Source organism: Cariama cristata, unplaced genomic scaffold (genome assembly GCF_000690535.1).
Source record: "Cariama cristata isolate BGI_N322 unplaced genomic scaffold, ASM69053v1 scaffold3380, whole genome shotgun sequence".
Classification (NCBI taxonomy): domain Eukaryota; kingdom Metazoa; phylum Chordata; class Aves; order Cariamiformes; family Cariamidae; genus Cariama; species Cariama cristata.
In genome coordinates this window covers 32,224-49,167 of record NW_009592806.1, presented here as the reverse complement: position 1 = coordinate 49,167, position 16,944 = coordinate 32,224, and the positions used below count along the sequence as shown (strand labels likewise).

Here is a 16,944-nt window from a genome sequence, read left to right as displayed (position 1 = left end):
CTGCTCGCTCCTGCTGCTCTGTGTTAGTTTTCTGTTTGCGCGAGCTTTACCACCCAATGGAACTGAATTGCCAAAACCGACAACGACAACAAGTAAGGACATCGCGTAATTTGCAGGGATGAGAGTGGGTGTGGGAAAGGACTTCTGGTGAGGTCCCCCTGGTGACATAGTCCTGGATATTTTTCCAGGACTTTGACCCCAATAATGTGCTTCTAATCTCACCAGATGACCTCCGTATTTGATCTCCATATGACTGGTGCTGTACACTTTACTTTCTCTTTGGGAAATACACACGATAGCTTTGGGAGAGGTGGAGAAGCACTGGATGGTCTTCTCTTGCCTGGGCTGCAAGCACTCCACGCCCCAGGAGCTGTCACTGTGGATCCTCAGCGTGATGGGGACCTGGACACCGATAATAGGAAATAAAGAAATTATCAATTAGACAAAAGGATGAACATGTTTACACATTGTGAGGAACTGCAGTCTTTATATGTGTTCTGTGTTTTCTAATGATATGAGCTGTCTAAGGCAGGACTTGAGAAGATGGATGATAGTGCAGGTGTCTTGCATAAGATTAGGTCAGGTGAAAAATAGAAAAGCCTTTTTCAAAGACCTCAGAGCAATCTCCTACTCGCTGGTCTGCCACAGCGTCTTTTATTCATCCTCATTTCCATCTTCGGAATTTCTTCCTCTTGCTTCAAGCCCTCCTACAGCTATGTCCTAACACATTACAGTCCTGGAGAGGGGCTTGTTCAAGTCAAATAAGGGTTTATTGTGATTTTTTTATTTAAGATGCTGATTCTACTATTATGTTCTGTGCTGGGATGATATATTTTACTTACACATTGTCCTTACCCTTCATAAACCTAGCTAGCTATTTTCGGAATCCCTGTGTCGTTGAGTGGTTTGCTCTTTAGGCGGTGGCAGTGCGTGATGCCGTGCTCACATCAGAGGGGGATTTCCAAAGGGATAGCTGCTCCGTGGACTTGGTTGAAGGGAAATAAAGCTGATGATGTTCCACATAAACAGTGTGGTGAAATCGTGGTAAGTTTGGAGGTGACCCTTGTTGACACCCAGTCTTTATAGGAGGGTGTTTTTGTGGATTGCTTGTTTTTTAATCTGCCTGTGAACTTTACGTCTGTATGGAAGGAAAGCCAAGCAAGAATCAAACGCCAGGCATGGCTGATGTCCGCTTTGATTGTTTTGGTCCTTAGTTGTAGTAATTTAGGTATTTGGCATTTGCTTTCACCAAAATCTGAGGCTGGGGAACAGTGGAGGTGCAGCTGAGCACTGCTCAGCCTGGGCACTACCAGACCTCGCAGGGGAGGTGGAGGGGGGGGGGAGCAAGGGGCTCTCCCATTAGTAATGACACTCTTAGTGTTGTTTTGCTTACGACTTTCAAAATAAAGACATTGCTAATCTAAATAAAAATTTAGCAAAGTATACAATTGCTAATAAATGGCTCTGCTGAAATATTGTCAAGTAGTTGTCAGTGCCCTGCTGCTTGTCTGTCACCTGGAGCAGTAGAAGAACAAGTTGCTAATATTGGTCTGAGTATGTAAGAATATGGGAATTGGGAAAGGGAAGTAACTTGTTAGTTGTATCACTTCCCAGAATTTTAATAAAATGAGTAAAAAGGGAGTTTCTCTGTAGATGTTGTTCATCTTCAAAGCTTAATTCAAAATTGTGTTGACTTTAAGTGTGATAATATGGATAAGAGTAATCTTATCATCCGTGTTTTAATTAAATCTTAATTTCAGTGGTACGATTTAGAAATTATTACTACGACTAAGCTGTTTTTTCCTAAATATCAAAGCCTTCGTTACTTTGTAGTGAGAAGCAAAGAAGAGTTTTATCTGATAGGCAAGTTACGTGCACGCTGAAAATATATGCTGTACAGAAAGTTCCAAGATAATAGGATTATCTAATACATTGGATAGCCATTGAACTAATACAGTATTTTTTTAATACAAAAAAAAAGAATTTTTGATTGAAGTTTCAAGAAAACTGCATTTAAAAGAATATGAAAAGAATTGAAGGATACTAAAAAAAAATCCAGCTTTGCTTTTGCATGCTAATTTGATGAATGATTCAAAAAGATAAGAAGCTTTTGATTCTGAAAGGAATAGTTATAATTTATCATTATTTTGGCTAACTTGATTTTTAAAACATTTGTTGAATTAAAATGTTGGGTTTATTCTTATTTTAAACATAGATACCTAGTCTACGTGGCTCAATTTTTCAGTACCACTGCCATTTTGCTTCCTACGAAAGTACCATGAAATTGCTACCATGAAATTTCCCTTTCATAAAATCAGAATATTCTGGGGTTTATTGCACTGCCATTTACTGGAGAAATCGCACTGCCATTTACTCAGAGTATTCAACTTTATTAAATAAATATAAACCTGTATTTATTTATTCGGATTTGCATAAAGAAATGTATATTTCAAGTAGATAAAACTTAATGCTATCAAATACGTGTGACAGACTATTTATACATGATACTGTCCATAGCATTCAAATAATTCCCGGTTACTCACATATTAATTAGTTATCCAGTATAGTCAAGATTCTTTTACTTCCTCTTGTATTTTTACTTGTTACGTAGTTTAAATGTGAAAGCAGCCTGGAAGTTGCAAGCAGTAAAGCTTTCAAGTCCTTTCCAAATGTTTTAATTCCTTCAGTGTTTACTCCATGAATATTTCATGGGTTTCATCCCCATCTTTACCATTTCTTTCTACTACCAAGGTATTAACATGCAGAGGTAAGGAATTTATCAGAGGAGTGGGAGGTTGAAAGGCAGCAAATGGTGCTGCTTTTGATGCCCGACTTACTGCTCGTTTAAATGTTCCAGAAGTTAGTGGTTATCTTTCTATACATTGCTTCAGTTATCTTCAGCAAATGGAGTCCTGCTATAGGATAGCCAGAATGGGACCCAGAGATGGGGACTTTCAGGCTAGACTCGTGGTGCGTCTTTCATGTAGCAAAGGAGGCATCATCAGAAAATTGAGTTTGGAGAAGGAGTCTGGCTCATTTTACTTAGTATTTAAAAGCCAAAGGGATGCTTTGCTGGTAGCTACTCAATTTCAAGAATTAGTTTGAAAAGCAGAACTTCAGAAATAGGTGTTTTTGGATTGGGGATTGGACTGGATGGCCTTTAAAGGTCCCTTCCAACCCAAACTGTTCTATGACTGCGGCGGCAGGCAGGGCCGTGCGGCATTCGGCTCCGAGGTAGCAAACTCAAGTGCGATTTGTGCATTTGCTGCTGATTCCCTGATGTTCTGCGGGCTGTGGGCACTGGTTTGTCTTCCCTACCTGTCTTTTTCCTTTGCCTGCCCTTTATTTTTTTTCTTTAGATTTTGTTTTTCATATGTACTAAACGCATCTCCTGGTTATCAGCTGCTTATCTGCTTCCACTCCGCGGTCAAGGCACGGTGAAGCACAGCGATTCTCTGCACGGTTGAAGTTTTCTCTTCCAAAAATAGCGTGAGAGGGCTTAGTCTGGACTTTATGATAGCCCCGTTGGCATGGGTGGACCTCTGCAGCATCGCAGCGCAAGTTCAGCTGGACCTCGAGGAGACAGGGTGGTTAGATGAAAACGGAGACAGGAGGAGAGCTCTCCTTTTTATTGAGTTAACTTGTAGGTTTTTTAGTGCACACACCAATGTGCAAGAGGCTTAATTATCATAGATCAATCACTGTTAAATCAAACCAGAAAGTTCAGCGAATGGAAGTTAAACACTTGCAGAAGGTTTTGCAACAACAGCAAAAAAATAATTTAAATACTCTGCTACTCGCCCAATTCAGACATTTCAAAAATGCCAATGTCCACAAGGAATGCTAAGGGCTACCCAAAAGATGTCACTTGAGCGTGCCTTCACCTTAGCATCAGTCCAGATGAGGGCATGAGGACAGCCTGTGCTACGTGCGCATTTGCACTGAGAGTAGCATCCCGGTACCCCCAGCAAGGTGGTGACGTGAAAGGGCTTCTGTAAGGGTCTGTGTCCCTGTGTGCTTTGGTGAGCAGTTGTTCTTGGTGAATTTTGAGAGTTACCTGCTCTGTGGGGCGTGTGAGGAGCACTGAAAGACTACTGAAAGATAGTAAAAATTCAAGATGCTTCGTTGCCCTGTGAAACGTGAACAGGTGAAGGAGTAATATGGAAGATACTCAACACTGTCACGCATGATAGATTAGCTGGTCTGAAGTATCCCCTAAATTAATGTGCGAGGTCTTGCATGGCCACCAGGCAAGTTGGCTGTAGAAGTTGATGCAAGCTGGACTGAGGTCTTCAGCAGAGACATGTCTAAGAGCTCCTGTATCCCACACGTGGGAGATGCATTACTCCGGTAGAAGTTGTGTGTAAGTACCAACCTTGTGGTGGTATACTGGGAAGCGTTGGGTTTTGTTCCTGCAGGTGACAAAACACCTCTATTAAAATTTGACCAGAATTCTATTTGTAATCATATATTTTGTAATGTGGCACTCTTTAAGATTGCGTGCACTGTGTTTGCCATGTGATGGATAAGGTCTGTGTCAAGATGTTGTGACAGCCGCTTTTCGTGTAAAATAAATGTTGGAGGAGGTTGAGGTCCTTTGCAGGGCTGGATGTCTGAATCAACAGTTCTGACCCAAAACAGAGGCAAGTGTCGCTGCCCAAAAGCCTCTGTGGTCAGATTTGAGCGGGCACTGTTTAAAGGACATTTGTGTGTCTGCTGAAGGGAGAGCAGAGATGAAGGATGAACCTGAAAAAAAAAAAACCACTTGAAATCTAACCCAAATAATGAGTGAGAGCAGTTTAGTTTTTGTTTTGGAGAGGTGGAGGGTTAAGTACTCTGTTTTTTGAAAAGAAGTTCAGACCAGTGAATAAACAGAGCCTGTTGTTGAGGGATTTCTCTTGTGCTCAGATAAACAATATCTTGTCTGTTCTTTGTCAATCACCAGAATCATTTCAGGTACCTGACTTGCTATGTAGGGCAAACCACGCACCTTGCCTTGTTAGCTTGCTTTTGTGGTGGAGGCAGAAAAGTGTTTTAACCACACTTTTATTCAGGTCCTCCTTGCAAAGGAACCGATCCAGCGATGAAGAAAATCAAAGTTTGGGAGAGGCTGTGGAGGGAGGATCATGGAGCAGTTACTGATGTGCATACGCTGCTGTTAGTTCCCTTTTTTTTTTTTCTCGTGGCTGGTTTTGGTTTTGACACATACGGAAAGTGGGAACACCATAACCCTGAAGGGAATGGTGATACATTTCCAGAAAGAATTGTTCCGACGGCTGGGCCAGCAGCACGGGGAAGGAAGCCGGGAAGAACCCGTGAGTCAGCCGTGGTGGGTGGCAGGGGAAGCACGAGGGGTTGCCACCATCCTCCTGGTGACAATCCTCCTCTCTTCTCAAGATGAAAGTCACTATTTCATTGTATTTCTAAAAAAAATACCCTCGCGATGATCTTTTTTGTGTGGCTGCGTACAGAAAGCCCTGTGGTTTTGGACCACAGCTCTCTTTGTGTTGGAGCAGTGGAAAATTTTCCCTGGTGGTGGCTGCTTTAGAGAGCTGCTTTAGAGGACATCTGCCTCTTCTGCGTGCATTTACTCATATTTTGCCGTTGTCAATTTTTGAAGCAGCACTGATTAAGAAAATATTTCAGGTCTGTCTTTCGTTCTCCCTGTAAAATCCTGCTTAATATGTAGACAGTTGTGTTGGCCAAAGATCTTTCACCCCCTGCGTCTACGATGGCCTAAGTCTGGTTGTAACTTTTACAATTTTAGGGCTACATTTGTAAAATTACCAATGCAAATATTGAAGGTGATGAATGAAACTGTTTAAAACCACACCGTGTCTTACATACAGGCTCCGTGGAGGTGAAGCCATTGGTGTACCACTGCAAGGCTTCAAAACAGATGTGCCCGTGTACAAGGAAGGGGCTGTTTGTGGTTTTTGACCTAATTTCCTTGTGAAATAGTAGGAGGAGAGCTGAGATCTTGATGCAAAGAATCGCATCGGTCATTGCAGGGCTACTCTGTCCTTAACTAAAGAAATGTAGACAGTATAATCTGGCAGGAGGTTGAACTTCTCTTCTCCTGGGTTGGATTGAGGCTTTCTGTGTTTGTCTGGGAATCAGTTTTCCAAAGACATCCGAAAAATGTGGTGTGAGATACATCAGTCCTTCTGAAAGGAAGAGACGGGTGATTTTTTTTTTTTTTTTGTATTGTGTAATGAACTGAGGGAAACTTTAATTCCCTCGTGACTCAAACTTGTTTTTCCCCCCTTGTGTCATGGGTCTTGATGCAGAGCCAATGATGAGAACTAACACAAACCCCCTAAATTCTGGAGGATTCCAAGATATTGAGTCTGAAATTTCTAAATTTCAAAAGTGGGCTAAAGTGGCTCCTTTTGCCTGTGAGGGGCAAAAATAGATTTTTTTTTTTTGTTTGTTTCTTTCTGTGTCAGACCTTGGTTTCTGTACAGAGTGCGGTATCGCTAAATACCACACAGAAATTGTTAAGCCGTTTCTGGTGAAGCATGTCATCGCTCCTTCCAATAGTGATTTTCTGAAACCCTGTCAAGTGGTGCTTTCTGATTACAGTTTTGCCACGCCTGTCACTTTTATCTTTACGTACCACTTAAATACCAAGTTTCATGCATTTTCTTGCCTTCCCTTTCTTCGTACTATTACGTTGACTTGAGATACCTTCTTTCCTTGGATGCCCCTAGTGCACCTATGCCTCTAAAGGAAGTTTTTCCGTGCCCTGATACCCTGTTTGAGCATCCAGAGAGTTTCCAGGTGCTCAGAAGATACAAACCAACACTCAAATGGTTTTGCAGTGATCAAGTCTGGACAGTTGGTTTATCCATATGAGCTCTTTTCTCTAATATTGCAGGTGCCATGTACTCATATATATTTACTGTAAGTTTGTGCTTACGTGATATTTTATGTCGAGGCTTGTGGCAAGGTCTCTTCAAAAAGCGTTTGCTGCAAGTAAGTGAAAAGAGAGAGTTTAAGGAAGTGTGAATGCAAGCGGTGTTAGGAGAATCACTGCTGCAGTTCTCAAAGACCACTGTAGGAAAGGTGAAGAACTCATTAAAAGTGTGTAAATGTCATTTAAAAAGAAAAAAAAAAACCCACACCAGTGGCAACAAAAATTGCCTTAATTTTGGAAGAGTGTCCATTGGTAAGACTTCTAAATGGTGCAAATGAAGGAGGCTGAGGAAGGCTGGTGTAATGATGGAGGAACTGGGGGGGTCCGAGGCTGCTGCCTCGCATGGCTCCTTGGGCGGTAAGGGAGGCCAGGTCGACCTCTTTCTGTGCCCTGGGGCATGGGCAATGAATTCCAGGTGCGAAGGCCTCATCCTTCCCACTTGGCGAGGTCTCTGCCACCGTTGTTACACTAACTTGGATTTGTTCGTCTGGTTGGAAGGAAAAACAGGTAGCAGGGTTGTATTTTGTGTGTGCTGAAGGCTGAAGCTGAGAGTTTTGCTTTCTTAAATAAAACATGATGGGTTGTTAATTACTTTAATGTATGAATATATTGAATTGTTCAGTAGAATTAAAAGGTTACGGGAGCGTAATGAAATTGAAATGTAAAGAGTCACTTACATAAAACCACTATTATCAGAAGGGTAAGACTCACAATTTGTACTGGATATAACAAAGATACATTTGTTTTAATCTCCGTGGCGAGTATTTGTTAAAAGTCTAATCATTCCTACTTGTTCTTATATTTATGTATAATATAATATATATGTATAGAATATATAATATAAGCCAAGGAAGATGCTGCAGTTTGCACTGTCCCCTCCTGCCTTCCCCTTCCGTGGTGCTGAGCGTGTGCTGTACAGCCTGGTGCAGCCAGCAGCGGTGGTTTGGGCTGTTAAATGAGATGCGTTTAAAAGACGTGTTGTATCTCTGGGGGCGATAAAGTCTGTACGAGGGGAGGCAGTCCTGGGTGATTTCTGTCTGGCTGAGAAACAGTGGATGTCCATAAGGGTACTGCAGCAAACCTTTTGAATGGGCTTCAAATTTAGCTTAATACCTTGTACCCATTAAACTTACTACTAGTAAATTCTTTGCTTAAACCAGTAATTCCAAAAAATATCCTTGGTATTCTCAGCAGCAGGTAGTTTGGTTGCACTGGGGGGGGATAAAAAAATTGAACTTTCAGTTTCAGCTTTGGATATATTAAATAATTCGTGATGCTTTTAGTCTGTACAAGCAGATGATTGCATGGAACCCCAGATTTTTGGTACACCAAGCACAGTTTCGGTACCAGATTCGGCAATCTGTGTCTCTAAGGTCTCACATTTGCTGTGTTCGATCCACAGACTCTACAGAGGAGAACAATTTACACAAGGACCTACTCACTTCGATGCTGATTCTGCTCCTGGTCTTCATCATTTTCATTCTGTTGGCTGCCTATTTTTTCAGGTAGGTCTGTGTGGAGCTCTGCATGCAGAACTAGCTCAGTCTTGTTTCGATATGATCTAAGAAGGAAATGAAAGGCGTACTTATGGTGAGGCAGGAGCCTCCATCACAGCGTAGAGGAGGGTGCCGCGGCAGTCGTGGCTCTCACTGTGAAGATGAACAGAAAGAGTTTCTCCAGAATTACATGGTTGGTAAAGACTGGTTTGGGAAAAATGCTTGTTACCTTTCAACGTAGTTACTCAGATTAACGTGGTGTGTGTATGTCAGGTTCAGAAGACATAGGAAAGCTGTTGTGAACTCCGGGGACAAAAAGATGCCAAATGGGATCTTAGAAGAACAAGGTATGGAGAGATTTGTTTTCCTTCTCAGTGTGAATTTTGTTTGTGTACGCACACGCCTGTTCACTGATTAAGAATCCAGTTATTCAGTATGTTTGCTTTTTATTTATAATATAAGTTATAGGATTGTTATTAAAGAGAAAGTAGTTTAAAAATAGAGGTCCATATTTTAGTGTGTGTATATGTAATCTTAACTTTCAGTTGTTGGTTTTAAATAACTTTCACTTTAAGTTGCGATACAGCAGATGTTTCTTTGTAAATGTTTCTCATGCTCTTTATATATGTTTTATTAGGATGCCAGCCGAGATCCAGGTTTCTGGCACTGTGATCTTTGTTTTTAGAGAAAGAACTGCAGTATTTCTTCTTAAAATGGGGAAAAAAAGAAAAAAAAGATCCTTAACTCTTTTTGAAAAGAGAAACAAGCAAGGGGGTGAAACAGGGCAGTATTGTAAGCCAGTGGCACTAAAAGAAAACACTCGTGGGAGCTGAAAATGTCTTCCACTGACTTTTTCGGTGTGCGGGGTTTATTTCCGTTAGCGGGGAGCCCTTCGGGTGGATTGCTCTGTGGGGACTCGCTTCAAACCTAGCAAACGCGGAGGGGCCGTTCGTTTCTTCCTCACAAATTACTTTAGCCAAAACAAAGAGGGAAACTTAACGACAAAAAGAATTACATCTGTGCTTTGTGCCAGTTCCACATCGCTACGTATGAACTGAAGAGCGGGTTAACAAACACGGTGGCAGTCATAGAGAAAGTCAAACCTCTAAATGTACCCCTTGGCTTCCTGTTCGGTCGGTGCCTCTGCACAGGAACCCCGGCGAGCGCGGTTTGGAGATCCCCGGGGTGGCCCGGCGCCGGGTAGTGCCCTTGGGCGATGAATGGTTACTGCAGCCACCAGCGAGTTTTAGTTTGCAAGTGCGGCTGCTGGAAGTCACCCCATCGTGATCGGCGTGTGGGGAAGTGGTCTGCCTTTCTGTTTGCTTTTGGTTGTAAATAAAATTTATCTTCACCAAACAGTGGGCTTAATCCCTCCGCTTCTTTCAGCCGCTTGTGGGGATGCTCACCTCCATTGCCAGGTGGCCAGTTCTGCTCCTGAGGGGCCGTGAAGGCAGGAGGTGAAGGTGTCCTGGGGCTTTATTTCGCTGTGTGAGCCAAGGTCTCGGGGGCAAGAAGCGGCCGCAGCAATTCCCGTACCAAACCGCGGTGCCACAGAGCAACTGCGCGCCGGGACTGGGCTGATGCTGGGGCAGCTGAGAGCAACAGCAACAGCTCATCTTGGGGCACAGTCGCTGTTGTCTGCCAAGTTAGAGATTATTTTTTTTTATTATTATTATTTTTTCCCCTTCACAAGTTGACATAATCTAGCAACATCTCTTAGTCCCTCTTTTTAGCGGGGATGCTAGAAGCTGTCCCTGCCCTGTGGCAGAGCTGCTCTGGGTTGGTCTGCTCTTCGTCAGCAGAAGGAACCTTCTCCTTTTCTAAATAAAACTTGGTCACATTTTAATCCAGTGTAAATACAGAAATTATTAATTTTACCAATAGTGATTCTACTTGAATTTATTATGTTCTCAAAGTAGCTACTTGGCCTGTGGTTTTGGTTTTTTATTTCATTTACATCAGCTGTATCACCAATTGAAGTCTCATGTGGGAAGTATGTTTTGGCATCTTCCAGCATAAAAATTAATTTGTAGTCGGAAATAGCTTGTTATCTGTTCCTCTGGACATGCCTTTAAAACCTACTTTCCTTGTACTGACAGAACAGCAACGGGTGATGCTGCTCAGCAGATCTCCCTCGGGCCCGAAGAAGTATTTCCCTATTCCAGTAGAAAATCTTGAAGAGGAGATACGGATGCGATCAGCAGACGAAGGGAAGCTCTTCCGGGAGGAGTTTAATGTAAGTTCTCACACGGGGAGTGGACGGCTGTGTGGCAAAAAGTGGGGGGCAAATCGCAACATCTGCAAATATTAACAATTCTTTTAGAAGCGTTTGGTGCATGGTGCTGGTATCTCGGAGCCTCAGCACTCGTGTGAGCGTGCTGGTACTCTTCCTACGTGCTCTTTCATGCGTGGTAACCCTTTATCTGGACAAAATCTGGAACGTTGGCTGCTTTATGATACGGTGCTGCGAAATTGGTAATGTATAAACTGTTTGACACTTGCTAACGTTTAAAGAAGGTCTTTAGTGTTTGCTTAAAAGCTGGAGGAGAGGAAAATTGAATCAGAATCTCTTTAGCGTTGATTTTCTTGACAGTGGCAGAGGGTTTTTTGGGGAGTCCGAGTGTTTCACCTCGGTGGGAAGTACTTAAGAGGAGAAGACACAGTGTGGCCTTTAATATTGCCCTAGTGAGGTTTGACTTTGACTTTTTTTTTGTTGGTTCTGTCTTATTTATTTGACCTTTTGCTCTTTGTTGTCATCCCATCGCTTCCCTGTTTGCAGCACCCTGTTCCCTAGCACATAGGTTTCTATGAAGTATCTCAACTTTAAGGGGTTTTCCTTAAAGCGTTGCCTCGGTCAGAGAGGAGATTTTATTTTCTGCCCATAATCTAAGCTTCAGTTGTCTGTGGTCGTATAGATGAGTCGTAGCCGGAGTCTGTGGCGAGGTGCTGCAGGGCCGGTTTCTATGGAGAAATAAGGCGCAGTGATTCTGCTCTCACACGTTCTGCATTTGGGGACCTTTTTCATACTTTTTATTACTTCTTTTCACTTCCCTTCATAGCAGAAGCAAGTTGCACAGAGCAGTAGCTTAAATGTCAAATACGGAGTTGTCAAAGCCGACGCACGCATTGATTAGACAGTCTGTTAAGTTACCTTCTTAATTGGTAACATATTTATATCTGCAATTTGTTTGATGATCTATTTAAAACACATATTTTCTTTGCCTTCTCAGAGAGGGAGCATTGTGGAGATATTTATCAAAGTCGACAAAATGAATGTGAGAACTAATTTGACAAGATGCGCGCTTGTGAATTTTGACTCTCCTGATTAATTCATTTGCAGTTAGGAGCGAAACAAGCCATCTATTTTTATTTTTAAAACCTGCTTTGCTTGGATCATTTTCTGCACCATGCTGTGAGCGTGTGAGTTTCCGTCTGCACACAAGTGCTGAGTCTGAAAATTGGGGTCCGGTCCCCATAACTGAGCAACGTGAGCAGTGATGGGGGATAATGGTACCTAAAGTCTGCTCACTGCTTTATGTGGGTTTGGGTGGGTTTTTTCCCCCACTGTATCTCCTGTGGCTGCTTGCGTGGATATATGAGCTGTTTCCTCTAGCTTGAGAAGGGGAGAAAGGGTGAAAGACGGCTGAAAATCAGAGGGATTGATATTGTAGCATAAACCAGGAGAGCTGACAAACGGCTGTCTGTTCTTGCACCACTGGAAGGAAAGGGGGCTGAGAAATCAAGACCCTTCAGCACAGACATCTGTGCGATGACCTCTCCTTCCGAGCATCCCCCAGCACGAGGAAGCCCTGAGCTCAGCTCCGTCCTCCCGCTAACTGAGATTACCCCTCGAAGCTGTAGCTGCCGAATCCTACAGTTTTTGGATGGGTCCAAAGCTGTCCCTGTTTGCACGAGCCGTTGGACGGGAGCTGCTGAGCCGTGGTGGACCCTGACTGCAGCCCTGGGCTGGGGATGCTCAGCTGATGGGGATGCTCCGGGGGGCACCTCTGCCTGTGGCAGTGTTTGCTTCACACAGCCTGATCTAACGTGTCAGGGGTCAGGAGTCTCTGGGAGCACAGATACGGGGTCTCCATTGTGAATCGGAAACAGATTTTGGCCAAAACTGGGGAGTCCTGTGAGCCAGGGGTGGCCAGGCACCTGCACTTGCCAAAGAAGTTAGGTCCCGAGTGGTTTTTCTGGTGAAAAGAAAAACAAAGCAAGCGCTGACAGATGAAGACATGCAGCAGATGGAGAAAGGATTTTTTACAACAGTTCACTTAGATTTATATGCCTAATGGTGTTCTTCAATACTTTTGATTTGAACCTTAAAGCCTGAATTGCCCTTAAGAAGTACCTTGCACTTCTTGCACTTGTACACTAACCAAAACAGCAGAGGCTGCTTCTGCTCTCAGTTGCTTCATTTTTGATTATTTGATTCCTTTGTGAACATAGGGCACTAAGAAGAGTGTGTTCTTTCTTCACGGGGAAAAAAAGAAAAAAAACAAACAAACAAAAAAAACACCACAAAAAACAAACAGAAAAAAAAATTACTCCTTTCCGTATGGGCCTTTACCTCTATTTGTCATCCATAACGCCAGATGAGCTGGATGATTGAAGTTTGTGATGGCTGGCTTATTGCCTTGACTTTCAGATGAATGTCTGAAAACCTTCCTGTGAGAATTTGCTTTTGAAATTTTAATTTTGACTTGATTAAGATGTCCCTGTAGCTAATTCAGTGGAAAAATAAGGAGAAAATGCCCCGATGCTGGGGTAGCTCGAGCCCCTCGGAAGCTTCAGAGAGGTTTTAGGATGCCTGCGAAGCGGGAGCAGATCAGACTGGGGTGGCTGCAGATGACCCAGCCCCACCAAGACTCATCGGCCCCTCGTGACTCGCGGGGCGATGGAGAGGACGTGATGAAGTGCATCCTCGATGAATCACATCCTCTGCTCTGCAGATGGGTGGGAGCAGCAAAACGGGCCGTGCCCTTGCACCGGGGTTCAACACCCGCTCTAGAACACGCGGCGTGACGTTCGGAGGCTTCTCGGGAGATGTCGGGGCCTTGCAGGAGTAAGGAGCAGGGAATGGAGAGATTATTTTGCTGGAGATAATTACTTTTCATGCATTCTTCACATGAAGGTGCAGAACTTACGTGACTGTTTATTGGGAACTTGTTGCCTGACTTTTGAAGTGTGAAGAAATCGTGTTTGAAATGCGAATTGTTTCTTTTTACGCAAAACATAAATCAAGTTTCTGTGTTTTATAAATGGCAAATGTATTTTAATTCGCAAAGCCATGGGCTTCATTCAAATAAGGAATTAAGCAGTTTGCTAAAAGCAGCTTTATTTTTCAACTCTTTTTTTAACCTTCTCTCTCCTTTTATTTGCATTCACAAGTTTAAGTGATTATAAAAATTAAAAAAAAAACAAACCGAACCCACAAATGCACGTTGCTGTTTCCTCTGCGGTGGTGGAGAAGTCCTCCCCGCACCCCCCTTTATCCTATGTCACCCTGACAACAGGGGTTGCTGCTGTTAAAGGGAAATTCCAAGCTCAGCTCTCTGCCAGGCAAGCGGGGAGAGTTGCTTTAAGCTGTGCGCTCGCTTACCATGGTTTTTCCCTTCCCCTGTGTGATTCAGGGTGGGCGGTGGGAGGTGGGAGGTAGGAGAAGGGTGGGAGCAGGTGGTTGTGCGTTCCCAAACCGCTGGGATTTTACCTCGGCGGGATCCAACATGCTGACACACTGGGTTTTTTTAGGAGTTCAATACAAGAAACTTAATGAAACTCAGTTCTCATTTACGCCATTTGCAGCAAGGGGACAGCTAAAAGCGTTTGGGTTTTTTTTAAACTTGACTAAATTTATCTGCAGTCTTAGAGCTCGCTGATGACTAGCAGAATTTGACTTGTGCTCATACAGCAACTTTCAGCATAAAAGAATTGCGATTTATTTTTCCTTCCTCCCTTTCTGCCAGACTTGGGCCCTCACCTGTGGATCTCAGCAAGATGTTTGATATTTAATGTTCGTAGCAGGGAGCTGTTAACAATCAAACTCTATTTATATTATTGAACCAACTGTTATTGCTAAAAGTAGCTGTCGGAGCCGAGCGCGACGGAGCGGTGCGTCGCGCGGCTGGGTCACGGCGCTGTGAATCACCGCGGCAGATGGCAGCTTAAAGCAGCAGCTCAGAGTTTAACGATTTGCTAAATAACTGTGATCGCTGGTGGAAAAATTACTTATATTTTTGAAAACTGCTGAACTCGGTTTCTGTAGTGAAATCTGCCAGGACATAGTTTCCTGTTATAGAGTAATAAAAGTTATTGGGGGGGGGTGTGGGGATGTGTGTGGAATTTGATTCTGTTGGCTGCAAGGCAATATGTATAAATGCAGATTTTCCCTAAGCCACGTGCAGTCAAGAGTTAGTGGTTTTCTAACACATTGACTTCTGTATCTTTTTTTTTTTTTCTTTTTAGTCATTAACACCTGGATATGTGCAGGGAACATTTGAAATGGCAAATAAGGAAGAAAACAGGGAGAAAAACAGATATCCTAACATCCTTCCATGTAAGACGTTACCTTTTCCTTTAAATCCAACAATTAACTCTGTCACTGAGCAGGCTGGTAGTAGTGTTCATTTGCTGAAAATATTCAAGTAATACAATTCCACTGGTCACAAATGTTCTTCATATGTTGTATGTGCAAAACCTGTCAGTTTTGTGGCGTGTCTCCGGTACTGATCTTTTCCTGTTAGGTTTTTCTGTAGCGGTTAGCAGGTGCTGTGCTATAAAGCCTTAGCTCTCATGGGGTTCTACCAAATTACTCCATGTCAAGTGGATGCTTTAGTTAGTTTGGGGCAAGCAAACATGGAGAGGTTTGGGCTTCCAGTGTTGTAGAGCTGCAGTCCTGGTGACCTCCAGGTGTGGGAGCAAAGCAGGGCGTTTGTGGAGAAAGTTTCTTGATGAGAACGCAGGACAATACAGGAGAGAGCAGATTTGGGAAGTGTGTGCTTAGCCTGGCCTCCTGCTTGCAAGAAAATAACATATTTCAAATTGATTAATGTGCAAACGTGCTTGTAATGTGTTTTCTTCCAGATGATCATTCCAGAGTGATTTTGACCCAAATCGATGGCGTCCCACCTTCAGACTACATTAATGCATCTTATATAGATGTAAGTTGACAGTTGTCCACTGTTGGCCAAACTGCAGACTTTGTGAATTAAATAAGCATTTTTCTGCTAGCATATCTTGGCATTTCATCTTTTAACAGCTATGATATTTATTTCCATAGGGTTATAAAGAAAAGAATAAATTTATAGCAGCACAAGGTAATTTATTCTCATTTCTCTATTCTGTACAACTTATGGCTGAACTTATTTAATTTTAGATGCGTTTTAAAGGTTATTTTCAGTTGCAGATGGCGGCTAAATGTGAGGTAGGGTTTAGAGGTTACAGCTGAAATGAAATTAAAGTGAGTGTGAGGTAAGCCACTGCCTTTAGACCCGCAGATACTGCTCTAAGCAAAGAGGCTTGCCTTCCTCCCTCCACCCCCACTTTGCTTCTCTTGAAAATTATGTCTCCTGATAATACGTTCCATCTAAGCGATCCTGATGCAGAAATTAGCGTTTTCACTTGAATTCTTATGCTGTATTTAGTCACAAATTTGGGGAACTTTGTCACCGCAATCCCAGACACAAAGCAATAGCTGCCCTTCAGAATACTCCTGTCCTGCACGGGACGATGAGCAGCTCTCGGGGAGTGGTTCGTTGTGGTCACAGGTAATGGTGGACCTTGGCATGGGGGAGAGCTGGAAAGCAGAAATCCTAAATGTTGCTCCAGCCTTAGCCCGCTTAAAAGAGCGTTAGTAATATTTCAAGAGAGGAAATAATAGAATCATAGAATCGTTATGGTTGGAAGAGACCTCAAAGATCATCAAGTCCAACCGTATACCCGATGCCACCATGCCCGCTAACCCCACTAAACCATGTTTCGAAGCGCCCCACCTAAATGTTTTTTGAACACCTCCAGGGATGGTGACTCCACCACCTCCCTGGGGAGCTCATTCCAATGCCTAACGACTCTGACAGTGAAGAAGTTCTTCCTAATGTCCAGCCTGAACCTCCCCTGGTGCAACTTGGGACCGCTAGAATGCTGCTAGAAATGTAGATTTGAGTGCATATGATTGTGTAAAAGAAAATATGTTTTTTAATATTTTTTTTGTTATTTTTTAAGAAATATGTGGTATATTCAAAACCTGAGCAGTCTGTAGTAAACACAGATCTGGGTGGGCACCCAGCGTGCAGGGGCAGGGAGCCTTTGTGCGTACTGTGTTATGCTGGTCTCCATCACCCCTCTTGAGCAGAGCTGCATTCTCTCTGCAGGACCGAAGCAAGAAACAGTTAATGATTTCTGGAGGATGATATGGGAGCAGAAGTCGGCCGTTATTGTCATGTTAACCAACCTGAAAGAAAGAAAAGAGGTAAGGAGCTTTCAGTTTGCTCTGGGATGTCTCTACGAGAAAGTGCTCCGCAAGCAGTC

The 16,944-nt window shown here is 43.2% G+C and overlaps 1 protein-coding gene across 1 annotated transcript in view; it reads left to right on the top strand.

The window, feature by feature from the left end:
- The first annotated feature begins 8,576 nt into the window (after positions 1 to 8,576).
- PTPRE (protein tyrosine phosphatase, receptor type, E) overlaps positions 8,577 to 16,944 on the top strand; it is a 29,257-nt gene continuing 20,889 nt past the window's right edge. The window contains exons 1-7 of the mRNA XM_009695541.1: positions 8,577 to 8,608; positions 8,689 to 8,762; positions 10,515 to 10,651; positions 14,884 to 14,974; positions 15,502 to 15,578; positions 15,698 to 15,734; positions 16,788 to 16,885. Coding sequence (XP_009693843.1) covers positions 8,577 to 8,608; positions 8,689 to 8,762; positions 10,515 to 10,651; positions 14,884 to 14,974; positions 15,502 to 15,578; positions 15,698 to 15,734; positions 16,788 to 16,885 — 546 coding nt within the window. The remainder of the gene's footprint in view (positions 8,609 to 8,688; positions 8,763 to 10,514; positions 10,652 to 14,883; positions 14,975 to 15,501; positions 15,579 to 15,697; positions 15,735 to 16,787; positions 16,886 to 16,944) is intronic.